Source organism: Miniopterus natalensis, chromosome 17 (assembly GCF_054644295.1).
Source record: "Miniopterus natalensis isolate mMinNat1 chromosome 17, mMinNat1.hap1, whole genome shotgun sequence".
NCBI classification, from domain to species: Eukaryota; Metazoa; Chordata; class Mammalia; order Chiroptera; family Miniopteridae; genus Miniopterus; species Miniopterus natalensis.
The window spans coordinates 27,607,728-27,635,235 of NC_142097.1; the positions used below are offsets into that span (position 1 = coordinate 27,607,728).

The 27,508-nt window shown below is 52.8% G+C and overlaps 1 protein-coding gene across 2 annotated transcripts; it reads left to right on the forward strand.

Annotated features, from left to right (window-relative positions):
• Positions 1–279: 279 nt before the first annotated feature.
• Positions 280–27,206, forward strand: ITGA3 (integrin subunit alpha 3). Of its 2 annotated transcripts, XM_016215597.2 has the most exons (26): positions 280–622; positions 8,245–8,372; positions 8,692–8,771; positions 10,031–10,280; positions 11,838–11,924; positions 12,295–12,502; positions 12,973–13,169; positions 14,942–15,030; positions 15,154–15,290; positions 15,460–15,546; positions 16,473–16,537; positions 16,613–16,749; positions 17,357–17,506; positions 17,600–17,697; positions 18,039–18,186; positions 18,408–18,482; positions 19,071–19,150; positions 19,257–19,334; positions 19,853–19,955; positions 20,104–20,286; positions 20,475–20,597; positions 21,327–21,440; positions 22,270–22,368; positions 25,354–25,479; positions 25,859–25,997; positions 26,726–26,814. In XM_016215597.2, the coding sequence occupies exons 1-25, from the start codon at positions 417–419 to the stop codon at positions 25,967–25,969; spliced, it is 3,159 nt and encodes a 1,052-aa protein (XP_016071083.2). In that variant the 5' UTR covers positions 280–416; the 3' UTR covers positions 25,970–25,997; positions 26,726–26,814. The 2 variants fall into 2 exon arrangements, with proteins under 2 accessions (XP_016071083.2, XP_087682308.1); XM_087826182.1 differs by lacking the exon at positions 25,859–25,997 and having other exon boundaries at positions 26,726–27,206.
• Positions 27,207–27,508: the final 302 nt, after the last annotated feature.

Sequence of the window (27,508 nt, forward strand, 5' to 3'; positions counted from 1 at the left end):
GGGCGTGGGAAGGCGGGGCGCGCGGAGGCACCCCTCCCTTGCGTCCTCCCTGCGGTCTAACAGTCTGCCTGCCCAGATCCGTCACGCAGCCGGGATCGAAGTCGACAGCGCGGCCAAGGGGGCGCGGCCGGGACGTGCTGTGGTGCAGGGTGTCCGGGGCGGGGGCGCGGTGACCAGACGCAGGGCTGGCGGGAGAATAGACCGGCGGACCTCGGAGGGGAATCTGAGAGTTGCAGACCCTGAGCCGACGTGAAACCGACCGGGGCTGGCGGCCAGAAACTGATCGGCGCTGCGGGGCTGAAAGGACGCGGCGGGCCGAGGTTTTCCAGCGGTGAGGAAAGCAGGTGAACAGGTCCTCCCTCCCAGCTCCAGGTCCTCACGCACTCTCACCCGGGCTCCGGCTCCCGCTGGCATCCATGGGCCCCAGCCCCCGCCTCGCCGCCCGGATCCTGCGCCCAGCGCTCTGCGCGCTCGCCTTGATTGTGGCCGCTGGCGTTCGCGTCGCCTACGCCTTCAACCTGGACACCCGATTCCTGGTGGTGAAGGAAGCCGGGAACCCGGGCAGCCTCTTCGGCTACTCGGTCGCCCTCCATCGGCAGACGGAGCGGCAGCAGCGCTACCTGTGAGTGAGGCTGGCGGGGGTGGGGTGGGAGAGGGAGAGTGTGCGGCGTGCAGACCTCGCGCGGAGTCCGAGTCCTGGCCCGCGGGCCGCCGGCTCCTGTGAGCCAGGATTCAGGGGGTGGCGACCTGGGCCGCGCTCCTGCTGCCGAGGTTTGGCGGGAAGTGAAGGGATTAGGCGTGGGGTGGTGGGGGCGGGCAATAATCATTGGCAAGTGCTGACCCAGCCAGAACCTGTCTAGACGCAGCCCCTCAGTCCTTTAAACCTTTCTGGAGAGCAGCAGTGGGGTCCCGCTTTCCTGAGCCTCCTTCCCTTCTGTGAATTAAGTACCTTGTATACTGCATGCCTCTTATTCTCCAGGGATGGGAGCCGGGGAAAACCGCAAGATAAACACCTAGTGGATCTCCCGTATCCATTTCCCGGGAAGAACCTATAGGCACATGCTTTTAAGCCCTCTCCCTTTACACCTCGCATTTAGTCTGCGGCCACGTCAGCCACACCCTCTGCAGAGCCAGACTAGAGAGGTTCTCGACCTCTTGGGAGTTGAAGGGTGAGGCCTGAGTGTTTGGAGCTGTCCAGGGGCTCCCTCTGATCCTTTGAGAGTGGGGGAGTAGAAGTGAGAGGAGGGGCTGTCCCAAATCCTGCTTGGTCTCCTGCCTCCCCACCCCCAGCCCAGCAGTGACACCCTCCCACCAGACATCTTTCCTGCATTCCACAGATTCATGTTGAATCTTCAACCCTGAGTGTGTTTGTTTGGTTTGAAGAGGGAAATGGTGTTTTTCTCTTTCTTCTGTTCTCCTTCCCCAACAGCTGCAAGAAGGAGGGGAAGAGCTAGGCATAGGGGAGAGAGGGGAAGGAGATTGCATCCAGCTGCTTGTGTGCCCCCTCCTCCGCTCTCACCAATGCACTCATGCCCAGAGGGGTATGTCCAGGTTTCAGACCTTTCTCTGCCTTGAAAGAGAACAGCTGGGGGAGGTGAGGCTGCTCCAGGAGAGAAGATGATTAGGACAGGTCAGGCAGGCCCCGTCACTTTGAGCTGAGTGACCTACCAGACATCTGTCCCCACCTGGTGTCTGACCCTGCTGAACAAGAACATAGTCAGAAAAAAAGGTGTGTTGAAACCTCTCCCAACTCTGGCCGAGGCCTGTAGAAACTTGAGGAAGCTTGGAATGCCCAAAGTCCAAACTTGGCTCCTGCCTTGCTGGCCCAGCCCCTGCCCAGTCTACCTACCTGAACTGGCCTCGATTCCATTTAGCTTCTGCAGAAGCTAGAGCCACCACACCCTTCCCAGCCCGGCCCCAGCAGCGGCAGTCTGGCCTTGGCCACTCCTCCATCTTTTGGAGACTCTAAGTGACCATCAACACAAGTTTCTATATTGCTGCTCTTTCTGCCCCCGTCCAGAAAGAGATTTTCCATGCTAAGGCAACATAGTGTAAAGAGAAGATCAGAAAAGCAAGAGGAAATAGTGGAAAGCTGGAGCCAATAAAGGATTCTGTAAACTGCCTCCCTCCCCTTGCTATGTGACCTTGAGCAAGCTATTTCCCTTCTCTGGGCCAGTTTTCCCCAAAGAAGGGTTGGACCCGGATCTATATGCTCCTTCCTGCCTCTGTTGCCCTGTAAGAGGCCACTAGGTGTTGTGGAGAGAGAAGAAGCTTCAGAGTTCCATTGCTAATTTCCTGTCTTGGATCTGTCACTAATACATGAACCTTCATTTCCTCGCATGTTAGGGGAAGGGGAAGGGAAAGGGGAACAGCACACTTTCTTTTTTAAATAACCTTTGAGTGCTCACTATCTTCAGACCACATATACGCTTTGGATATATCATCTTGTTTGTTTTTTCTGAAATATGTTTTAATTGATTTAATTTCTATCTCTCTAGATAGAAATGTCAATGAGAGAGAAACATCAATTGGCTGCCTCCTGCATGCCCCCCACTGGGGATCGAGCCCTCAACCTGGGCACATGTCCTGACCGGGAATCAAACCGGTGACTTCTTGTTTCATGGGCTGACCCTCCACCACTGAACCACACCAGCTGGGCATAACATACTTTCTTCATGGGGTGATAGTGGGGCTTCAATGAGATAATGTGTGTAAAATGCTCTGCCTATTCCAAGGTGCAGCAGAGGGCTCTTGTACCAAAGCCAGGACCTGGATACACCCGCACTACCAGTGGGCCTCACCCAAGATGGCTGAGCAGAGAAGTTCTACTTTTCTTCCTGGGCAGCTAGAGATGGCATTAGGCCTGACAAGAGCCCAGAGGTTCTAGAACTAATGAACCTCAGAGAGGCAGGTGGTTCTAGATAGACTTCTGGGTCACTTTCTTGGATTTCCTCAGTCTTTCCCAAGGATGGTTCTAGATCTTGGCTCATCTCTTCGTCTCACTGAATTCTGCTCCTTGGTCCTTTGGGAGAGCCAACTGGCCCAGCTGGGCTTAGCTGCAGCCAGCTGTATAGCCAAATGTGAACAGCTGCCTGACTGCACAGCTCAGGGGAACCAGCAATTCAAGTCACAGTCTTATATTCTGTTAGCCTCAAAGTCCCTTTAGAAAAGGGGAAGGGCTCATGATCCTGAACAAACTCTTAGCCTGGGGTTTATAGGTGGTTTTCCAGAGGTGCAGGGACCGCTGAAACTATAAGTAAAATCATGTGCGTTTGTGCATTGTTCTGGGGGCAGGAGCAGGGAGAGTGTAGCTTTCACCATGTTCTCACAGGCCTTATACCAGAAATGGTTAAAAACCCAGGTGTGGACCCTCTTTGTTCCCCATCACCTCCATCTCTGGACTGGGGTTCTCTGCCCACAACATCAGACACTCACCCCAACCCAGGCCCCAGTTTCTCAGTCTCCCCACCTGAGGGGTGAGGAGTATGGCAGAGGACCAAGTTGCTTTGGGCTCCTTGGTGAGATGCATGAGGACCCCTGGGGAAGCAGAGGGACTAGTCCTCAGGGAGATGGCCACTGACTCCCCAGCCCCGAGCACCTGCTCTTCATTTTCTCCTGGGAATCCAGGTGTCCTAGTCTGGCCTGCCCTTGTGGGCTATGGGAAATACCTCTGGGGCCCTCTCCCCCTTTTGCCCTTGCCTGGCAATGAGGGTTTCTGGGAAGCCTGGGGTGGGGGTGGCTGGGGCTCCTGGAAGATGAGGTCATACCTGAGGGAGGCAGGAACCAGGATTACCTGCTACGCTCTCCTAAAACATGTTACCCTGGGCACAGCAGCTACCTGGCAGCCTCCAAAGCTTGTGCCAAAGGAAACAGGCATAGCAGCTGCCGCTGCAGGCAGAACGCCTGCATGTATAGTGTCGCTTTCCTCTGGCTGTCTCCAGTGACCAGTCCAGGCCAAGGAGCTTTAAATTGGGAAGGAGGCAGGGGAAGCCTGATCTTGTAGAAAAAGAAAGGGGCTTGGTCAGAGCTACACAAAGGAGAAAGAGGATGTCCCGCTGCAGCGAGAGGAATTGAGGTTAGATGACACATAGAGTGCCCTGAGGGATCAAATATGGAAAAAACACTAAGGAGCAAGGGAGAGGGAGCAGAAATGAGAAGAACGGCCTTGTTTCTTTTAATCAGAGGCTCGGGCCAAGGCCTCTTTCTCCTGTCCTTTCTCATTCTATCTCTTCCTCCAGCTTGTTGCTCTGGTTCTAGGGCTGAGTCACCAGAGACGAGAGGGGGCTGGATGGGCAGCATAAGAGGTAAGGGAAGGACAGAGAGGGCTGCAGTTTCAACTACCAAGGGAGCAGCCTCTGGGAGATGGCTAATTCAGGCAGCAGAGTTGGCACAGAGCTGGGATCCAGGCATCTGAGAACTGCTGCCACCCCACCCCCAGGCTCAGAGCTGGGGCAGCCCCCTGCCTGACCAGCTTCTAGTCCTGAGGTGGAAGGGAACCCTGAGGAGTAAGGCATGGGGCCCACTGGCCTGAGTGCTGGACCCTCTGGCCCTCTCTTGGTTAACCGAAATCTTCCCGCTGGAGGCCCCCCAACTCCTCCCCCTGAGGTGAGGAGCCTGGGAAGTTGACTCACACAGGTTGTTTCTCTGAGCATCACCCCACCCCAGTGCCCCAGGGGGGCCTTCTTCTTTTGGGGATGAGCCAGCCTGGTGCCCTGACACCCATGGGCCTCATACCCCAGCTCTTTCCTATTCTACTGCTTTCTATTTGGCTGTTCCATTAGCCTTGAACTGTCAAAGAGTGATGGGGCAGGGGCGAGGAAGTGCTTTTCCAGAACTTGGAGGCCAGGGAGCTCACCAGAGGCCAGGAGGGCCTTTCTGGGTGGGCCACAGGAGGTAGTGAAGAGGCAGATGCTTAAAAACCTTTAAGAGTCCACTTTACCCATTCTCTTACCTCCCAGAGGGGCTCCCTGCCTCCCCCCAGCCTCGTCTGACTCCAGGAGAGGTTTGGTCTCATCTCCTTTCATCCTTGCTCCAAGAGCTGGGCAAAGCCTCCCATCTAGCCTCCTTCCTTCTTACTGCGGCTGGGAGGGTGGACTCAGAGGTGGTCCAGAAGGGGTCAGCTTTTGGATTCTTTGATCTGGACCAGATCCAACAGAGGGCAGCAGTGTGCTCATTTGCATATTAATTTGCAATACACTGGCATATCTGTAAGGTCTGTTCCATGCTCTGGCTTCTCCCACACCTGGCTGTGGCTGGAGGCAGCTGGACCTGACCCTCTGCACACCCACCTTCCCCCATCCATTCAAAGTCCTCTGGCTGTAGACCCATTGGATCCTGGGCTGGCAGCCAGAGGGCCTTAAAGGGCCTCTGAACAGGCCAAGTTGGAGCTAAAAATACTCCGGGGGGGTGGAGGTAGGGGCTCCCTGTGGAATCTCTAGGGAGGGAGGGGCTTGGGATGTGGGCCTGGGATTAAGGCACTGGCCCTGCCCTACCACCCGTCAGTAGGTACAAGTCTGGTTCCCAGCAATGGCAGGGAGGGCATAGATGGTAAGGGGATTTACTTCAGTTCAATTGCTGGTTGTGCCCAGCGCTGCCTGCTTGGTTCTCCAGGAGGCTAAGAGGAGGGGTCCCGCAGCCCACTCCCTCAGACATCTTGGGCAGGCAGCAGCATGACCAGTAGCACTTCCATTGCATTGCACACCCTAGGAGGCAGCCTGGGCTCCCCTTGCCCACTGAGGCCTGGACTTGCCCCTTTAGGTTAACTGTAGCAAGCCTCCAGCTTCTACTAGTGAACTCTGAGCTCCCACCCTAGAATGACTCTAGCTTCCAGGGCCCCACCCCCACTGTAGTGATTGCCTGGTCTCCTGAGGTCTCCTGAGGCATTGAAAGTGCTACTATGTGCCATCTTCTGCTCCCTCTAAATAACTGGACTAGATTGCTCTTTGTCCTCTGCTCCAGGCTCCCTAACCTGGTGGAACAGAAATTCTTGGTGCCTGGAGGGAGACCTGGGGTGTGCTAGGGCCAGTCCTGGTATCTCAAAAATCGGAATGACAGGACTCACATTGACCATGGCTTCATAGTCAGAGAGCCCTTTTATTTTATTCTTTTTTAAATATATATATTTAAATATATATTTTTATTGATTTCAGAGAGAGGAAGGGAGAGGGAGAGAGAGAGCAACATCAATGATGAGAGGGTCATTGATTGGCTGCCTCCTGCACGCCCCTGACTGGGGATCAAGCCCCACAACCTGGGCATGTGCCCTGACCGGGAATCGAACCTCGATCTCCTAGATCTTAGGTTGATGCTCGACTGCTGACCTACACCCAGCCGGGCAGAGAGTCCTTTTAAAGAAAGAACCCACTTGTTCCCCCAACAACCCTGAAGATTGTCAGGACAGCTGTTCTCCCCATTTTACAGATGAGGTATTCAAGGCTCAGAAAGGGAAAGGAAATTGCCCCTTGAAACAGAACAAACCTTATAACCAGTCCCTTAGGCTCCCAAGCTGGAATGTTTCTCTTCTAAGGCTTCCTCTCTCACCTGTCAGGTTCCTCAGGGGTGGATGTCCATAGGCGGTCAGGCAACAACTCGCCACGCGCCCTTCCGAGGCTAGACAGAGGGTGACTAACTGCCTCACTGCCACACTGGCTCCCTGCCAGCCTTTCTGCCTAGCACTGCCTAACACTCCCCCAGGGTGAGGTCTTAGCTGAGGTGTAAGGTGCAGGCAGAGGTCCCACCCCCTTCCCAGCACCCCCCAGGCAGTGCATTCCTGACACCCAGTGGGCGGGTGCACTCAGGCCCTGGCATGCCTAGGCCCCGCCCCACCCACTCCTGCAACCTTCACTCAGGTCCCAGGCAGGAGCTGCAGGCGGGGTTTGGGGTTTCGCTTGGCACTCCCAGTCTCTGACAGGCCCAGAGCCCGAGTTCTGAGCTGGGAGCCTCAGGGTGATAGCATTGCTGGGGCCAGATGGAGAGGCCTGCCACCCAGGAGACTGGGTCCATCAGGATCAAGGAGGCTGTCCTGGCAGAAGGTCCAGAGGCTACAGAGAGATGATGAGATGATACTGGGAGAGCAAGGAGTGGTAGAGCTGGGTTCTCAAGCTGGGTGTACAATATTTGGGGTGCATACTAAATATGCAGGTTCCAGAACTCCATCCATATTCAGTTCAGATGGTCTGTGATGGGCTGAGGAATTTGCCTTTGTAACACATATCCCAGGGATTTCTGATGCTGGTGGTCCAAGGACTCTTCTGAGATATTATTCCCAGGCTGATCCCCTGCCTTTCTGTCTTCTAGTCACCTCCCTGGTAGGGATGGGTTGCCAGGACACTAAGTACCCTTGTAGGAACCAGTAATCAATGTCCCTAAAGATGGGCAGGCTGGGTACAAGGTGACAGTCCTCACCCATCCCCCCTCCCATACCCACTTACCAAGAACACTGCCCTGGGGCCACATTGTCGAAAATGTCAGGCACCCGGTCCCACACAGTACCTGTGTGCCTTTCTTAAGGTGACAGTGGGGGGTAAACATCACCCAGATCACTTAGGGGTCCACTCCTCCTACACCTGAGTCCTCAGGTTCCCAACAACCAGTCCCACCCCACCCTCACACATTCTCCCCTCGGGCCCCCTGGAAGTCAAACCCTGTGCCAGGATTCCTCCAGTCTTGCCCTCTTTCAGTTTACCTTTATCTCAGAGGTCAAAGCATTCCTTCCCAAACCCAGGTCTGGCCATCTCACTCCCTTGCTTAATATCCCTCCATGGCTCCCCAAGGCCCTTTGCACCCTGCACTCGTGTCTCTCCCCAGGTTCCTGGATTCCAGCTGTATGAGGCCCCTGCAGATACCTGAGTCATCCGCTTGCTCACTCTTCTTGGCCCTTGCACATGCCGCACATGGGCCTGAAGTGCCCTTCCTCCTCTTCCTCCCCTGGTGACCCCTGGTCCTCATCCTCAGGCTCAGACCAGGTCCCCTGTTCCCTGACTGCCCCTCATGCAGAACTGGGCCTGGTTTGCTGCCTGCTTTCCTCTCGTGAGGCGCTGACTGCAGAGGTCTGCTTCCTTGCCTACTTCTTCTACATGGGTGCTCCTGGAGGGCAGGGGCTGGGATCCATTTATCTCCCAACCCCAGAGCCTGGCACACAGCCTGGCAGAGCAGATGCTCAGTAAATGCATGTTAAACAACAAGTTATTTGAAGTGGGCTTTGGGGAGTCTGAACCCAGGCCCCCCTACCTTCTTGCCTTCCAGGCTCCTGGTTGGTGCTCCCCAGGACCTCGCCGTGCCTGATGGCTACACCAACCGGACCGGTGCTGTGTACCTGTGCCCACTCACTGCCCACAAGGACGACTGCGAGAGGATGGACATCACAGAGAAAAGTGAGAAGGGACTGGGGATCAGTGCCGGGTCGGGAGCCTGGTGGAGGGATGGCAAAGAGAGAAATGACTTGGAGGAGGCAGAAGGCTTACCTGGGAAGTTTCTAGTCACTTCTTGTCCAGCTGGGAAGAGAGAGTCCTAGAGGAGCATGGGACCATATGGGATTGGGGAGCTCAGACTGTGGGTGGACTGGAGAAGGGGAGTAGGGGTGGCTGCACTGCTGGAGTGGGGGATCCAGGAGGGACCTACCCCTGCCCTCTGGAGGCTCTAGGCACTGGGAGGATGGGGTGCCCTGGCCCATGATCATTCCCATGTCCACAGGTGACCCTGTCCATCACATAATTGAGAACATGTGGCTTGGGGTGACTGTGGCCAGCCAGGGCCCTGCAGGCAGAGTCCTGGTAAGTGGACACACAAGTTGGCTCCCCCGCTCTAGCCCTCTCTTTCATCTCCCAGGAGTTGGGGAGAAAGGCAGAGGACAGAGGGGGGGTCCTTGGTGCATGAGCTGGGGTTTTGCAAATGTCCATTTCTGTGGCTATCTGTGTCTCTCAGTCCTGCATTTATGGTGGGGCGGGGGAGGGGGGCTGGCACTCTCCCAAGACCCAGCAAGGCCTGGGTCCTGTCTGAATCACACTTCCTCCCTGCCCCACCCCTGCCACCCCCTGGGTTGCTCACCCTTCGTGGGAACAAGTTGAGCTACTGGAACTGCAAGAGAAAAGGGCAGATAGGGCCTCAGGCAGTGTAGCCCGGTCTTGCTCCTTCCTGGGAGGCTGGCTGAAGAGGGACAACCCTGCTGACCCCTGTTCACTTGGATTGGGTCTGAGGGCCACTTCCTGTTACCGATCGTGACCTCCTGTCCACATTCTTCAGTGCTGGCCCCTAGAGCTCTCAATTTCTGAGCCCCAGAGAGATCTTTTGTTGGTGTTGTTTGTTTTTTGTGTTTTATTGTTGTCATTGTTAAACCTCACCTGAGGATATTTTTTCCATTGATTTTTAGAGAGTGGAAGGGGGGTGGAAGAAGCTACAAGAGAGGCAGCTCAGCCTAGTGTTTAGCAGCTTAGACTTCAGAGCTGGATAGCCTCTCTCTAGATGTGAGACCTTAGGCAGAGACTTATTCTCTGTGCCTCAGTTTCTTTATCTATAATGGAGAAAGTAATGTCCCTACTCTATAGTGCTATTATGAGGCTTAAAAGGCTTAATATGTGAAGAGCTTAGAATTGTGTCTGGCATATAGTAAGCACTCAGTTTTAGCTGCTATTATTATTGTTGTTGTCAGTGGTCCTTTCATTAAGAGGAAAGGGTCATTTGGGGATAGCAGAAAAGCAAGTTTCTTAATCTGCTGGTGATCTAGCTCCTTTAAGACACGAGAGCCTGAACCCACATTCCCTCATCCTTTCCCCTTTTTGTTTTGCCAAGATCTCTGAGCCACTCTCAAATCCAGTACCTTCTAGCCTTCCAAAAAGTGTTTCCAACCTTCAGAGCAGATTTCTGAATTCTAGAAAGGAGATGTAGGTCTGGGCATCACTGTGGGAAGAAAGAAAAGCTAGGAGGCCCCTTTCAGCTCCTCTTCCACAAAGCCAGAGGTGCACAGGGCCAAGGAGACAGCTGGCCCTGGGTCCCTGCTTCAGGCTCAGGCTGTGTGCTGGGGTGGGGTCCCCAGGTCTGTGCCCACCGCTACACCCAGGTGCTGTGGTCGGGGTCGGAGGACCAGCGGCGCATGGTGGGCAAGTGCTATGTGCGGGGCAACAACCTCGAGCTGGACCCCACCGATGACTGGCAGACCTACCACAACGAGATGTGCAATAGCAACACTGACTACCTGGAGACAGGCATGTGCCAGCTGGGCACCAGCGGCGGCTTCACCAAGAACACTGTGTACTTTGGTGCTCCCGGTGCCTACAACTGGAAAGGTAAGGACCTAGGGGGAAGAGGAGGGGCAGCCACCACCCACCCTTGTTAGCCACCGGGACAGCTGGCCGAGACCCTCCACACTAGAGGGCTCAAGAGACAGGACCCCTTTGCCAATATCAGCAACCACGACCTCTACTATTTTAAAGCACTTTCTATATGCCAGAGGCTCTACACATATTATCGTAATTAATCCTCAAATACTCTATGATGCAGGTATTATTATACCCATTTTACAGAAAACTGAGCCTCAGAGAAGTGAAGTAAATTGCTTAAGCCAACAGCAAGTTATGAAACCTAAATTAGAACGCAGGTCCATCTGACTCCAGTTTAACCATTTAAAACCTGATTTAAAGAGTAAAACATGCTCCTGGTAAAACTACTAAATGGTACAGCAGAGTTTGCTAAAATAAAGAGTAAAAGTGCCCCTCCCCTCTTCTCTGCCATCTCCACCCATCTCCCTCATCCCATTTTCCAGTTGATCTTGTAGATCAACCATACTTATTTTAGAATATACAGGTACCTTCAAGACACACATGAACAGAATCACACTAAACAGGCTGTTCTGCTACTTTCTTTTTCTTTTTTAAAATATATTTTTATTGATTTTAGAGAGAGAGGAAGGGAGAGGAAGAGAGAGATAGAAACATCGATAAGAGAAACATCAACATCGATTGGCTGCCTCCTGCATGCCCCCTGCTGGGGACTGATTCCCCAACCAGGCATGTGCCCTGACCAGGAATCAACCCAGTGGCCTCTTGGTGCATGGGTCAATGCTCAACCACTGAGCCACGCCGGCTGGTGTGTTCTGCTACTTTCTTTTTTCACTTTTCAATAAACTGTGGGCATTTTTTCATGTCAATACATATAGGACAATCTTTTGGGGGCTGCAGAGTATTTCCTTGTACCAAGATCCATGCTTGCAACTACCACAGTAGACATCTGATGGCTCATTTCCCAACCCCCATCTCTACCTCTCCACACAGGTTGTAGCAACACACCCCTCTCCCCTTACTGCACCCTATTGTTGTAGAATCAAAGGCAGAGGAGCCTAGGACCTTGTCCCCTTGACCCGGGTCTTAGTCACAGCTCTGGCCTCATCTGAACTGAGGCCTCTGCTTGCTCCTGTGCTCCTGTCTCCCATCCCCTGGTCCCTTAGAACCTTGGCAGAAGTGTAGGTACTCTCCAGCAGCAGGAGCCAGGTAGGCAGCCAGAGTTTGGGGGCAGGACCAGGAGGAGATAATGGTGCCAAGTCTGGCCTCAGTGTCTAGAGTAAGAGAAGTGTCAACTAGTATCCAGGAACTTGGATGACCACATTCCAGCCATGTGTCTGCAGCTAGCTCCCCACCCCTGAGCCTCACTTTTCTCATCTGTAAAATGGGGGTCATCATTCTACTTCACAGAATTGTTAAAATAAAGAGAAGTGATTTGCACATGGCAAAGCTATCACAAACAAATATTTTTAAAGGTTTCTATTATCCTTCTCTGGGGAGAGGGCCTGGATGTGGCAGAGGAAAGGGGTGGTGACTTATACTCCCTCTCCCCAAATCCTTGTGAAGGAAACAGCTACATGATTCAGCGCAAGGAATGGGATTTATCCGAATACAGTTACAAGGACCCAGAGGACCAAGGAAACCTCTATATTGGTGAGTCCAGTTGTGGTGGCCCAGTGGGTGGAAGAGGAGGGGAGGGGCTCAGTCCCTGGCAACCTGGCCCTCTCACCTTCGGTGCCCGGTGGGAGAGTGAGGCCCGGGTACGGGTGCTGCTAGTGGCATTTAGTTCAACTAGCACTTATTGAGCACCAAGATGCAAAGTCCCTACCCTCATGGAGCTCACAGTCCAGTGTGCAGACAGGACTAGGGGTGGGCATCCAGAAGCCAATTTCTTGCCCAACTTAGAATAGAGGAATAGAAGATAATGGAATAGAAGATAATGGGAGGTGACCTCAGGGTGGGTCCGGAGTAGAAGGGGACAAAGTTTACTGGGGCCTTGATTGACCACCTTCCCCCATCCCAGGGTACACTGTGCAGGTGGGCAGTGCCATCCTGCACCCCACAAACATCACTGTTGTGACGGGTGCCCCGCGGCACCGACATATGGGTGCTGTCTTCTTGCTGAGCCAGGAGGTAGGCGGAGACCTGCGGAGGAGGCAGGTGCTGGAGGGCACACAGGTGGGCGCCTATTTTGGCAGTGCCATCGCCCTGGCAGACCTGAACAATGATGGGTGAGAATCCAGGGACATTCTCTGGGGCCAGGGAGAATGGTGAGGGGGGCAGGCTTGCCAACGCAGAGAAACGGAGGCTTGCATTTGTGCATTTGTTCATTTGTTTGCATGCTATTGCAGGGATTTGCAAATCAATTTGGCCTGTTGATTTGCAATCAGACTTTATGGGATTCTGGGTATTTGCATGTCAATTGCATGACACCTGCCTCTCCTTGTCTAGGCCTGTCATTTCTATGACTCTAGTGGATGTGGGCTGTTTGGGTGTGATCTGTGCGTATATGGCTTCCCCACATGCATTTTCCATTAGACGGGTCGTGTTAGCATTTCCATGGCTTTCTCTCGACCTATGGCCAGAAGTATCATTTGTACAGTCATGTGCCCTGGCACAGTTGTGCCTGCTAAATAGAGTTATGCTGCAAAATGGTGGCTGACCTCTCACTCCCATTTCCCCCTACTTCTCTCCTGTGCAGGTGGCAGGACCTCCTGGTGGGTGCCCCCTACTACTTTGAGCGGAAGGAAGAGGTAGGGGGTGCCATCTATGTCTTCATGAACCAGGCAGGCACCTCCTTCCCTGCCCAGCCCTCTCTCCTTCTTCATGGCCCCAGTCGCTCTGCCTTTGGTTTCTCCGTGGCCAGCATTGGTGACATCAACCAGGATGGATTCCAAGGTATGAGCCAGCACTCCCGCCCCAGCACCCTCACTGACTGGGTGCCAGCTGCATACCAGGCTTGACAGGGCCCGAAGAAGAGATGGGATGGGGCCCAGGCCTGGGGAGCTCACAGCAGTACTAGGGAGAAGACGTGAAGAGGGAGCCACACGTGAGGAGTGAATGTGCTGCTGGGCATTGAAGGCTGGGCTGAGCGTGCACAGTGGAGGGGAACAGAAGGGGTACAATATGAGGGGGGGATACTCGCTTGAGGTACCCAAATCTAGCCGGTGTGGGGTGCTCACTTCAGAGATGAGGCTAGAGAGGTAGTGTAGGGGTGGGGTGGATGTTGTTGAAAGGTAGGCAGGGGACCTGGGGCTTTATTTTGGGTAATGTTAGAGGGGTGTCCAGTTCTAAGGTTTGGGGGCAGGGATATGGTATGATAGCTTGGTGCCTTGGAACCTTGAAAGATCATTCTGAAAGATGTGGCATGGATGAGGGGAGCAAAGCTGGGGTGTTAAAATCAAGACTATAGTGTATCAGGTGGGGGATGTTAAGAGCTGGGACAAGGTAGGAGCGCTGGATATAGAGGATATCACCAAACTCTGTAGCACTTAGGGACTGATCAGACCTGGGTGTCAGGGAGAGGGACAGATTGAGGGTAAAGGAGCCTCTGAAGAGTCCAAATAGGTGCGAGAGTTCAGTTAATGAAGCCCAAAGCACTTACTGATAAAGGAATCATCCAGTTTCCTCTTAGGACCTACTTATTCATCTTTTACATACTTTCCTGGCATGCTTGGCATTCTGTGTACTTAGGCCTTATCAGATCAAAAGCAGCAAAGTAAGAGTTGAGTAATGTTTAAGAAACTAAAGCATTTTGGACTTATGCGTGGAAATACAGTGGTGCCTCGGTTTTCGAATGTAATCCGTTCTGGAAGATTGTTCGGGTTCTGAAACGTTTGAAAACCGAGGGATCCACAGCCGACAGCGAGGCCTCAGGATCTTGCCCTCGGCGGAAGCCGCGTGGCATGTTCCACTCCCGAGGCGTGTTCGAAAACCGAAGCATTGACTTCCAGGTTTACAGCGTTGGTAACCAAAATGTTCGTCAACGGAGACGTTCAAAAACCGAGGCACCACTGTAATGGTTAGAATTTTATAAGTCTGGACACTCTAACAAGTAAAGCTCGCTTGTGATTAGAATCCCAGCCCCCCATGTTAGAGAGACATGGCCTCCTGTATCCTCCTCTCTACTCATTAGCTGTGTGACTTTGGGTTTCCGAGTCTGTTTCCTCATCTATAAAGTGGGGACAGTAGTACCTACAGCCAGCACTTTTGTGAGGATTAAACGAGATGGGTGCTTGATAACTACCTGGCAAAGTCACCAATGGGGAACACCTGCTTTTGTGACCCTGCAGGTAAATGACATTAGAGAAAACGTCCCTGGAGGGGAGGTTGGCGGGGGAGATGGAAGGCACCGTAATAAGGGGAAATAAACAGCAGCCAGTGGTCAGGAACCTGGAGTGTAGGCCTGCCTGAGACATTAACTTGCTGTCTGTCTTTGGGTAAGTCACTTCCCTCTATTGGACCTACTTTCCCACATATAAAAGGAGGCAATTGGATGCCCGGCAGTTCCAGTTTTAATCCTGAGCCACAGAGCTCTGTTTCCTGATGATTTGAATACTGCCTGGCAGAGTGAGGTCAAGGCCATGCTGGGCTCTGTGGCTGGAGCACAGGGCTGGGGACCCATGGGCGCACAGTCCCCAGGATGACCCCATTCTGCCTCTCTTCCCCAGACATTGCTGTGGGAGCTCCATTTGAGGGCTTGGGCGCAGTGTACATCTACCACAGCAGCTCCAGGGGGCTCCTCCAACAGCCCCAGCAGGTAGGAACGAACAGAGACTGGGGGCCTCCGCTCCTTTGGCTCACCCACCCCTTCATTCCCCCTGGGCCCCACTCTCTGGAGCCCACCCTAGAGCCTGTCTTCAGTGCTTCCCCCTGCCCCCAGGTAATCCACGGAGAACAGCTGGGACTATACGGCTTGGCCGCCTTCGGCTACTCCCTGAGTGGAAAGCTGGACGTCGATGAAAACTTCTACCCAGACCTGCTGGTGGGGAGCCTGTCAGACCGCATCGTGCTGCTGCGGTGAGCCAAGGCGACGGTGAATAGGGGGTGTTCTCTCCTCCAACCCTGTTGGCATGGAGGCCCACCTCTGTCCACCTTCATCACCAGGCCACCCAAGCTTGAGCCCCAGCCTGGCCTGGCCTGGGGCGGGCAGGAGGTGCTGATATCTGTGTGCTTTCTTTCCATGCAGGGCCAGGCCTGTCATCAACATCCTCCACAAGACCTTGGTGGCCAGGCCATCTGTGCTGGACCCCGCACTCTGCACAGCCACCTCCTGGTGAGACTCTCGGTCCCTGCTCTGCCCACCCGTTCCTCTTTATGTATGGGCAAGCCAGGAGGGGCCCTGGCTCCCAACCCCTTCCCTGGCAACTCCTGATATCCTACCATCAGAGGGTTGATTCTTGGGGTAAGCATTGCCCAGCCTACCCAACCTCATTAAAAAGCAAAATTCTTTGCATTGGAGGGGTTGAGGGGTATAGAGTGGAGCATGGTGGTTAGGAGCGGGAGCTCTGGACTGCCTACTTCAAATTCTAGCTATGCCCACTGCAGTGGTATGGTTGGGCTCTGGGGAGTAAGATCCCCAGGGAGGAGGGGCAAGGGAGACAGTTGGGTGGATGTGGGGAAGGGAAGAAGAGAGTCACCTTGAGCAAATTATTAATCTTTCTGAGTCTCAGATTCCTTGCCTATAAAAGAAAGTTAATAATAACCAATTCATAGGATTGTTGTAATTAAATGAGATAATGTACAAAGAGCCCTTAGCATGGCACCCTGTACATCCTAAATGCTCAAAATATGTTAGTGACTAAGATGGTAATGACCCCAAGGCCGTTGTGTGAATGAGGGTATTGGGTCAGAAGGCAGAGGGAGACAGAGCAGGGAGATGGGAGCATAGAAGGAGATCTGAACTGGGGATCCTGAACAAGACTGGCTGAGCCACAACTTCAGGCAACTCATTCCACTCTCAGGGCCTCAGTTTCCCCATTGGTGACCTCTATCCCTGTTTTCTAAGGCTCTAATGGGAGTGGCCAGGGAAGGAGCCAGGGGCACCCCAGACCAGCTCTGTGGACTCCCCAGGTTTGCCACTGCCTTTCCCTAGAAGGGCCCTGTTTCCCCTTGCCCAGTAAAGGGAGTAAGAGCTAGGGCCTGGATATCTGGGTCCCACCATGACCAGGCCCTCCTGTATGTCCCCCACCCTCCCAACAGTGTGCAAGTGGAGCTGTGCTTTGCTTACCAGAGTGCCGGGAACCCCAACTACAGGCGAAACATCAGTGAGTGCTGGGGCGCAGGGTGAGGGGGGGCATGCTCATCTGCTCATTTGCTGACCACCCGTCTTCCACTTGCAGCCCTGGCCTACACGCTGGAGGCCGACCGGGACCGCCGCCCACCCCGGCTTCGCTTTGCGCAGAGCCAGTCAGCTGTCTTCCATGGCTTCTTCTCCATGCCTGAGATGCGCTGCCAGAACCTAGAACTGCTTCTGATGGTGAGAGAGGCGTCAGGGGAGGGCCATGGGTTCCACATCCCTCAAAGAGGTAGCCAACATCCCCCCAGGTCAAGGGTGATGGGCTGGGGTCTCCCCAGAGATAGAGGTGGGAGAGGTTGCTTGGAAGTCCGTAGGTCTTCAGGGGGTACAGTGCACAGCACCCAGCGTGTGGTAAAGGAGAGACAGAGACTTTCAGAGTGGGGAGGGGGCTAAAGGGCCACCCACCTCTGAGAAGAGTGAGGGTTGTGAGACTCTTGGCCCAGCTCAGCTCTGGGGAAAGGGGTCTACGAGTGGGAGGCTAGCTCAGCCACTCTCTGGAACATTAGGGTGGAAAGGAGAGTTCAACCTATGGATCCCGGGGTGAAGGGAGGCTCAAAACCTCTCCAGAGAGATCTCTGGGAAGGATGAGCCCCATTTCCTCACTCTGGATCAAGGTGGTACGAAGGGAGTCAGTTTGGTTATAGAATGAGGGGAGGTTCAGCCTCACTGGGGGGCTTTCAAGGTGGAGGGGGGCCTAAGCTCCTCCCTGGGGGCTCAGGGCGGTGTGAGGATTCAGCTCAGCAGGGAGGGCAGTGCAGAGCTGGGCTCAGATCTCCCTCTTTCCCAGGACAACATCCGCGACAAACTCCGCCCCATCGTCATCTCCATGAACTACTCTTTACCTGTGCGCTTGCCTGAGCGGCCCCGGCTGGGGCTGCGGTCCTTGGACACCTACCCGGTCCTCAACCAGGCACAGGTTCTGGAGAACCACACCGAGGTGGGTGAGGCCGGGCGGGCGGGGCGGGGCCCGGAGGGCCGTGGGAGGAGAGGTGCTGTGGTGGCGCGCTCCTCACACTGCTGGCACCCCCAGGTCCAGTTCCAGAAGGAGTGCGGGCAGGACAACAAGTGCGACAGCAACTTACAGATGCAGGCAGCCTTCGTGTCCGAGCAAGGGCAGCGGCTGAGCAGGTGCACTGCGGACCGCACCTATTGGCCAAGGGTGGGGCGGCCTTCATTGGCTAAGAGGAACTGAGGGGCGGAGGTTGAGGGGTGGGGCCTCACCGGCCATGGGCGGGGCCTCAGAGATGGGGCCTGAGAGGGTGCACTTTGATTGGCCAGGTAGGATGTGTAAGGCTGGCCTTCACTGGCTAGAAAAGGGGCTTTTTTCACCAGGTGAGACTAGAGGGCGGGGCCTGGCTGTCCTGAAAAGGGGCTTTTTAGACCTAGTAGACTCAAGGGGTGGGGCCTAATTATCTGGGGCGGGTCTGGGGCGGGGCTTTGGGCTCAGTCCAAGGTTCCTCCCTTTTCAGGCTCCAGTACAGCAAAGACCTCCGGAAACTGCTCCTGAGCATCAATGTGACCAACATCCCAAGCAGGGAGCAGGCTGGGGAAGATGCCCACGAGGCATTGCTCACCCTGGCAATGCTTCCCGCCCTGCTGCTGTCCTCAGTGCGCCCTGTGAGTGCCCAACCCAGGCTCTACCACGCATTTGCATCCTTATATGCATGTTTACATGTGTTGTCATTTGTCATGTGTCCCCTCTCCTCTGAGCTGGGCCTCGTCAGGTGCCCACAGCATCTCTGTTGCTAAGGGAACCCTGTTCTCAAGCCTCAGACCCTGTGCCACTCTGACCCAAGCCCCACTCTGACCACCCAGACCTGGTTATCTTCTTTTCTCAGTCTGGAACCTGCCAGGCCAATGAGACCATGACCATACTTTGCGAGCTGGGGAACCCCTTCAAACGGAACCAGAGGGTAAGCCCTGGCCACATTCTCCCAGACTACTACTTTTCTTCTTGCTTCTGCCTGCCTGCCTCCTGGCCTTCCTAGAAGCAAAGAGCCAGAGTGGGGGTGGAGGAGGTAAAGTAAGGGTAGGAGAGATCCAGAGACTGAGAAAAATGGAGTCACTAGGGAGCTATGCACAAAGTGAGAGCAGATGGAGGGGAAGAAACCAATTTGGCTGAGCACCTACTATGTGCCAAGCCCAACACTTTGCTTCTTTTATATGACATGATTCTTACAATCTTCTGAGGTGGTAGATGCTCTTTTATAGAAAGGAAATATAGGCTTAGAAAGTTTTAGTAACTTGCTTAAGGTCATGTAGCTCAAAAGTAGCAGAGATGTCACTGACAGAGAAAGGGACAAGGGAAGCAAAGATGTGACTGGGAAGGTAAAAGAGTGGGAATGGGTGGAGAGGTGGAGACCCCTGACTCAGAATGGGGGGGGGGAGAAGAGGCCAGAGAACGAACTCTCTAGCATAGCATTCAGCCCCCCCCACACCACATGGCATCATCCCTGCCTGGCGCCAAATGCCCCTCTCTGCCTCTCTGGCCCTCATGGCAGATGGAGCTGCTCATCACCTTCGAGGTCATTGGAGTGACCTTGCACACAAGGGAACTCCAGGCACAGCTGCAACTTTCCACGTAAGTGACCTTGCAAAGCCAGTCTTTGTCCAGGTTAAGGTGTCCTCCCCCAAGCCCAGCCTCAGCTGACACATCTCCTTACCTACTCCTTGCTTTTCCTTCCCAGGTCAAGTCACCAGGACAATCTCTGGCCCATTACCCTGACTCTGCTGGTGGACTATACTCTCCAGGCCTCATTCAGCATGTGGGTAGCCGCCCCCAGGCTGCTGTTCCTGAGCTAGGGCCTCCCTGTCCTCAAGGTGTCTCCCAAGCTTCTCTGACACACCTCTCTCGGCCTGGTATCCTTAGGTCTTTACTTCTCCTGGGTCACCCCTCCCCTTAACAGCATCACTATCATTATTGTTGTTACTGCTATCCCCCTGCAAAGCCAGCAGGAGTGGAGGAATCAGCAACTCTGGTGAATAAGGTGTTGGTGTGGCCCCACCATCTCTTGACGGCTCATTGTGCTGAGGATTTTATATCCATCATCTCACTGACTTTTTACAACAGCTCACGATACAGCAGCAATCATTAACTCCACTTTACAGATGAGGAAACTGAGGCTCAAAAAGGATAATTTGCTTGAGGCCACACAGTTGTGGCAGGGCAGGAATTTATCTCAGGTCTGCCTGATGTCAGAGGTAGTTAACCAACCTTGGTGCCCACCCCCTCTGCCAGAGCCCCTCCTGTCTCTTGTGACTCCAGCATCTTTCTTACTACTAGGGTGAGTCAACGACTACAAAGCTACTTTGGAGGAATGGTGATGGGCGAGTCTGGCATGAAAACTGTGGAGGATGTGGGAAGTCCTCTCAAATATGAATTCCAGGTAAGGGGACCTGTGGAACTTTGGGCTGGAGACTCCTGGGAAGAGTAATGGGCATTTCTTTCTGGGTCTGGGGCCTCAGGTTGTAAGCCTTGGGGTTGCTGAGATGGAGGTGGTTTTCTAGGAAACTTGATACCCCTTGTATCCACAGGTGGGCCCAGTGGGAGAAGGGCTAGCAGCCCTGGGGACCCTGGTCCTAGGGCTGGAATGGCCCTATGAAGTCGCCAATGGCAAGTGGCTGCTGTATCCCACAGAGATCACCATCCAAGGCAATGGGTCCTGGCCCTGCCAACCACCAGGAGGTCTTATCAACCCTCTCAACCTCACTCTCTCTGTAAGGACACCACAGGGACCTTTCATTTGCATTGCACCTCCTTTGCATGCTGCAGGGCAGAAAGGCCAGTGTCTTCCCATCCCTCCCCTCACACCCTTAGGGAGCCTGCCTCTCCTCCTGCCCTTTCTACCTCTCCTCACCTCTGCTCTCATTCCCTCCTTCCAGCAAAGCTCCTCTTCCCTTTTCAGGTCCCTGGGGACACACCACTATCTCCACAGCGCAGGCGGCGACAGCTGGACCCAGGGGGAGGCCAAGGCCCCGCGCCTGTTACTCTAGCTGCTGCCAAAAAAGCCAAGTCTGAGACCCTCCTGGTGAGTGGCCAGGGTTGGAGAGGATTGTGGCCACACACCCAGGGGGCATGCAAAGCAAGGGGAATAGGGGCTATTCACCAGGAGACCCCAATCTGATGAGGTGATGTGGCCCCTGCCCTCAGGAGCCCCTAGTCAGAGCAGGCAGACTCATCTGCCCTCAGAGGGCACCTCACTGCCCTTGCCCTTGGGGAGCAGCCAATACAATGGTCCAAAGGAAGAGACACTGGCTCTATTCCCAGGAGCTATATAGCTGCTCAAAGCCTTAGACATTAGGGCTAGGGAATGGGGAAGGGCAGGACAAAGGTGGGGTAAGGTACCCTCTGTCCAAAGAGGAAGAGGAAGAGGCCTGGGAAGCAAGTTGAGGCCTAGCTGGGTGGAGAGGTAGGAGGTAGTATCCCAGGTGGAGGGAGTGGCATGAACAAAGGCTCAGTGTGGGAGAAGGCTGGGAAGGGGATGTCGTGGGTTGGGCCCCATTTCCATGAGCAGAGATCAGATTTCATGTTTGCCTCTTGGCATCTGTATGTGCTTGGCCCAAAGAATGTGCCTGAAACATATAAGTATTGGGGGTGGGAGGGTGGGGGGTGTGCATGAGTGAAGGGATGAGGCCAGGGCCCTTTGGGTCAGCCATGGGTTGGACAAAGCCAGGGGAGGGGTCAAAGGTAAGGGGTGAAGAATGAAGAATCTGGAGACCCAACCTGTCTCGTGTCCTGTGTTCCCCACCTATTTCAGAGCTGTGGCAGTGTCCACACCCGCTGTGTGTGGCTGGAGTGCCCCATTCCTGATTCCCCCATCATCACCAATGTGACAGTACAGGCTCGAGTGTGGAACAGCACCTTCATTGAGGTCAGTGCCTGGGTCTGGAGGTCTCTCCTGCCAACCACCTGGCTGGAGAGCAACAGGGAGAGGGGTGAGGCCAGGGTCACAGCAAGGCCTTGTGTGTGTGTGTGTATGTGTGAGGGACAGCATCGTGCTTTATGTGTGACAGGTTGTATACCTGTTACTGTGTGCTGTGTCAGTGTTAGCTTGTGTGCCTGTGTGTGGATATGACATGTTTGTCTCCAGCCAAAGTGACCTTCTCTCAAGTATTCATTGTTTTGTCACGTGTCCAAGACTTTCCTACCTCCATGCCTTCAACATGCTACCCCTTGCCTCTAGAATGCCAGCTCCCCCCCTTTTATCTCTGCATGTAAACTCCTATTCAGCCTTAAAGTCCCCCTCTGATGCTTCACCACCAGCGAGGTCTTTTCCACCCAAAAATGATCTCTCCTCCTGGGTTATAAATCTTTTCAGCTTTGTGGGCCACACAGTTTCTGTTGCAACTACTCAGTTCTTCCATGTAGTACAGAGTTGCCATAGACCATAGTAAATGATTGGCTATGGCTGTGTGCCCAAAATACTTTATTTACAAAAGCAGATGGCAGGCCAGATTTAGCCCACAGACCTGACCTAGACTGTGCCCTTCATTGTCTTTGTTGTCCTCAGCATCCAGCACAGGATCCAATGTGCAAATGAATGAGTGACGTGCATTTGTGTGTGGGGAGGCCTGGCTGTCAGATCCTTTGGGGTGCTGTTGAAGGATGCTGTGTGGTGGGAGGGTACCCTGGGGGAGGGGAAGCTTAGGGTCCGAAGGGAGGCTCAATTGATTCTTTTAACCCACCCCTTTTCCCTTCAGGACTACAAAGACTTTGACCGAGTCAGGGTAGCTAGCTGGGCTACCCTGTTCCTCCAAACTAGCGTCCCCACCATCAACATGGAAAATAAGACTGTGGCGGTGAGTGAGCATATTAACTGGCCAGGGCGTGGTTGTGCAGGGCATCTTTTCAAAGCACTTTCACACACTTTGGCTATGTGGTTCTCAATCTTGGCAGCACATTGGAATCCTCTGGAGGACTTCTGAATCTGGACCACAACCCTGAACAATGATATCCGAGTTTGTGGAGGTGGGATCTGGTATTGGTTTGTTTCAAAGCCCCACCTCCCCGTGATTTTAATGTGCAGCCATGGTTGAGAACCTCTGCTTGACCTTATTTGATCCACACAATATTTCCATGAAGATGTTCCATCTCCAAACAAACTTGAGAAAAAAATTCTCAAACTTGATTCTGAGTTACATCTGGAAGAATAAATATGACAAAGTTGCCAATAATTTGTTGTGAAAAGGATATAAAATGGAGATATGTAGGAAATACATATAGGAGACGAATGGAGGGTTGGTTAAATATGTTATGATACATTTCCTAAAATAAATAAGGTACTGAAGGAAGGGCCAGAAAGATCAATGGAACAGCATAGAAATTTATTTTATTATACAGATAGCATTTTTGATCAGTAGAGAAAGGCAGATTATTAAGTCATGTTGTAAGAACATATTTGGAAGGCAAAGGCAAACCCCTACCTCACATCATAAACAAAAATATGTTTGAGTTAGATTAAACACTTATAATAGGAAATAAAACCTAATATACCAGAGAAAACAACTTAATGATAATCTTTAATTATGTGGAGAGGGAATTCTTGTATTAAACCCAGAAGTCACAAAGGAAAATTAGACAAATTGGACTCTATGAAATTTTAAATCTATATACAGGCATACCTTGGAGATATTGTAGGTTTGGTTCCAGACCACCTCAATAAAGCAAATATCACCATAAGGCGAGTCACACGAATTTTTTGGTTTCCTACTACATATAAAAGTTATGTTTATACTATACTGTAGTCTATTAAGTGTGCAATAGCATTATATCTAAAAACACAAGATACACACCTTAATTAAAAAATACTTTATTGCTAAAAAATGCTAATCATCTTCTGAGTCTGTTAGAAAAATGGTGCCGATAGACTTGATTGATGCAGGGTAGCCACAGGCCTTCAATTTGTAAAAAATGCAATATCCTCGAACTACAGTAACACGAAGCACATTCAAATGAAGTATGCCTGTCCAGCACAAAGGATGGCAAGGAAACTGAAAGGGCAAGCGATATATTGCCTTTCAAAAAGTCTAGAGTGTATATGACAAAGTATTGATATACATTTACTATATAAAGGGCAACATAGAAATAAACAGGCAGTGTACATACTGTAAAATGCAAAGGTTTAACTCAATAGTAAAGAAATAAAAATAACAGCAACAAGACTTTTATCCTATCAGATTGGGAAATATGAGAAAGAGTAATATTGTCTGGTGCTGATGAGGTGGAAGGAAATGCTTTTGATTGCAGTATAAATTGATGGGTCCTTTTTGGAGATGAATACATCAATATCTATTACAATTTAAAATAAATATTTCCTTTGACCAGCACATGATAATATATCTTAAGGAGAGAATAGGACAAGTATGTGAACATAAATATATGGAGATATTTTAAAGCATTGTTTATAATAACATAAAATTGGAAACAATCTAAGTGTCTTTCAGTGGATTGGCTCAATAAATTATGGTACATTTCTACAATGACCATGCAGTTATCAGAAGAGAGGAGGTTGATCTTTATTAATGGCATCAAAAGATGATGATATTAAGTGAGAAGGGAAGCAGGTTGCGGAAGAGTGTGTGCATTACCCATAGATCCCATTTATGTGGAAGAAAAAAGTATATATATTTAACATATGCATTAAAAATATGGAAAGAGATTCACTAAAATGTTGAAGATAGTTGTTTCTCAGGAGTAAAATTACTAGGAACCTTTGATTTTTCTTTACAGCATCTGTATTTAAAAAAAAAAAGAAATCAGCCCCATCTGGTGTGGCTCAGTTGGTTGGGCCATGTCCTGTGCACCAAAAGGTTGTCAGTTTGATTCCCAGTCAGGGCACATGCCCATGCCTGGGTTGCAGGCTCCATCCCTGGTAGGGGGCATACAGGAGGCAGCCGATCGATGTTCCACTCTCACATCAATGTTTCTCTCTCTCTAAGCTCTCCCTTCCTCTCACTCTAAAAATCAAATTAAAAAATCTTTAAAGAAGAAATTTAAAAAATAATAATTTTAAGAGAAATAATCATGTATAGCCAGCAAATCTTTCTAGATATATGTAAAATATATTATAATATATAATGCAATTTTGTATAAAACATGTAATATATTATAATAATATAATATATAAATATATATTTCATATATATATCTCCATCGTAGGGCAAGAAAAAGAACGGTACTATATGCTATGCATTCTTTGTTTTTTTGTAAATATTTATGGAGTGCTTGCTATGTACTCATATTAAATGCATTTAATCCTCCCAGCAACCTATTAGGTAGGTATTATTTTCCTAATCCTCATTTTACAGATGAACAGAGAGGTTAAGCAACTTACTCAAGGCCACACAGCTAGAGAATAGCACAGCAAGGACTTGAACCCAGGCAGTCTAGCTCCAGAACACATGCTTTTGGCCACTTGGCTGTATACTACGAGGCAAGCATGATCCCTTGATCAGAGACCGTGAAATGGAGATTCAGAGAGGTGAAATTACTTGTCCAAGGTCATACAGCTCATAAGGGATGGAGCTGGGACCTAAGTCTAGATGTGTGAACTGCAAACCCAGGCCCTAGGCTGCTTCCTAGGTCTGAGGCTTGCTCCTTTAGAGAAACAAGATGATGGACTAATCTGCTGCTGCCATTGGACAGGCAGGGGCTTTTTCCAGTCCCTGAGTGCCCCCTACTGGCAGTAGGTGAAACAGCAGGGTCAGGGACCCAGCTGGGACGGGATGAGCGCGGGGCCTGGGGGGCAGCGGACACAGGGCTGAGCCCCTTCTCGCCCTCCCCAGTTCTCCGTGGATATCGACTCCGAGCTGGTGGAGGAGCTGCCGGCCGAGATCGAGCTGTGGCTGGTGCTTGTGTCCGTGGGGGCCGGGCTGCTGCTGCTGGGGCTCATCATCCTCCTGCTGTGGAAGGTTAGGACCCCAGCCGGCCACCTGGACCCCTGCTCGGGGACCTCCTGCCAGCAGGCCCTCAGCACCTCTCCCTTCATCCCATCCCTCACTTCCACCGCAGCCCCACCCTTCTCCCATGTCCTCCCGCCTTCCCCCCAGCTTTCAGCCTCATCCCATACCCTTCCTCACTTCACCCACTGGGGTGCTTCTGCCTGGGTTAGTGGGGGGACCTGCAAGCTGCAGAGGGGAACCCAGGAACTCTGGCTTCTGGCCGCACCACTCAGCCGGGGCTGGAACCCAGGCCTCCAGGCTCCCCAGCCCTTAGCCCCAGCCCATGAGTGCTGCTGGCAAGGCCCCCCAGCTCTCCCTGATGGCCCCCCGCCCCTCCTCCCCTCCTCAGTGCGGCTTCTTCAAGCGAGCCCGCACTCGCGCCCTGTACGAAGCTAAGAGGCAGAAGGCGGAGATGAAGAGCCAGCCGTCAGAGACGGAGAGGCTGACCGAGGACTACTGAGGGGGCAGCCCCGCCCCCGCCCGCCCGGGTAACTCGGCCTCGGGCCCTCTTCCCGAGCTCCCCAGCTGGCTGGGGCCTCTGACTCTGTCCTATCTGCTCCTCTTCCTTCATGGGACCTCTCTGTACCTCGCTCCGCTCCGTCCCTGGTACCACCCCAAAGGGCAGGCCTCTCTGTCTGCCTCCCCTCCCTGCCCGGGAGAGCGCATGGTGTCTTCTCTCACCAGCCTCCCCACTGAGCCCTTCGAGGACTTGGAACCCCAAGAAGTAGCCATAAAACCCTCCCCATGCTTTCCGGGGGTTGAGAAAGGGTCAAGACCAAGGCTAGGCCCCATTTCCATAGTTCACAAGGCAGATTTCTAGATGCTTCTACAGCCCCATTCCCATCTCCAGAGAAGGAGGGGACTAGTAGAGTCCTTGCTTCTGGGAACCCCCACCACGGTGACAAACTGACCCCTCCCCACACTGTGGTCAGGATAGATCACCACCCTTCCTAGCCATCCCATCAGCAACCTCGGTGGCTGTCCCCTACCTCCATCTGCCTCTCCCTCTCCTCTCTGCCTTCCTCAGCTCCTGCTTCCTGGGGACTGGGGTGGGGAACCTCGCCCTTCCTGTCTCGGCGCAGAGAGATGGAGTGTGTTTGGATCAGGGGTCCTGGCTTTGAGGACCTCTGGGTGGGAGAAGAAGGGGCTGGGCACATCTTCCCACTGGCTGGAGAGCCAGATGCTGATGTCCTTCCTCTTGTCCCTCCAACTCCAGTGTGACTTCTTTAAGCGGACCCGCTATTACCAGATCATGCCCAAGTACCACGCGGTGCGGATCCGGGAAGAGGAACGCTACCCACCTCCAGGGGGGACCCTGCCCACCAAGAAGCACTGGGTGACCAGCTGGCAGACATGGGATCAATACTACTGATGTCCTTCCTGATCCCGTCCCTGCGCCCCTGGTGTCCCCTTCTTCTGTTTATCATAACTTATGCCTCGACAGTCCATAGGGGCTGCTGCCTTTGGCTGGCACCAGTAGGTTCAGGCACACACCTCGGAGCACGTGCACATTCCATCTGGCCGTGGGCTTCTCCCTGCAGGAGGGCTGGGGCCGTGGACCTTGCTATGCCGAGCACACCGCAGCCCTGTGCCCTAGACACATGCGGACACGTGGGTCCCACTGCTTGTGGACTGCGCTCGTGCACCACAGATGGTGCATGGACATGCATGTCCCAGCCTTTGCCTATGCCAAAACCAAGCCAGGAGGGAAAGGCCCCCAAAGTGGTGACACCTCCCCATTCACACTGGACCCACCTTGAGCCATAGTCACTGGATGGACACTGCTCTTGAGATTAAAACTACTGACAGGGAACAGCCCACAGGCTTCCAGCTGTAGTTCCCAGCACCCACACCAGAGAACATGATGGGGGTGGGAGCCTGCCCGAGGTTGTCTAAGGGGGCATTTGCAGGACCTGGCATGCTCAGACATGAGAGCAGAAGGAACTAGAAAGAAGGTCCCAGGATGGCTTTCTTTCGTGGATCACTACAAAGCCTCTTT

Excerpts from the sequence above, each read along its gene's own strand:
- ITGA3 (XM_087826182.1), top strand. The coding sequence starts at position 417 with ATGGGCCCCAGCCCCCGCCTCGCCGCCCGGATCCTGCGCCCAGCGCTC. Across the intron at positions 15,547-16,472 it reads CTCTGCACAGCCACCTCCTG|TGTGCAAGTGGAGCTGTGCT; the intron begins GTGAGACTCTCG and ends CCCTCCCAACAG. Across the intron at positions 16,538-16,612 it reads CAACTACAGGCGAAACATCA|CCCTGGCCTACACGCTGGAG; the intron begins GTGAGTGCTGGG and ends TTCCACTTGCAG.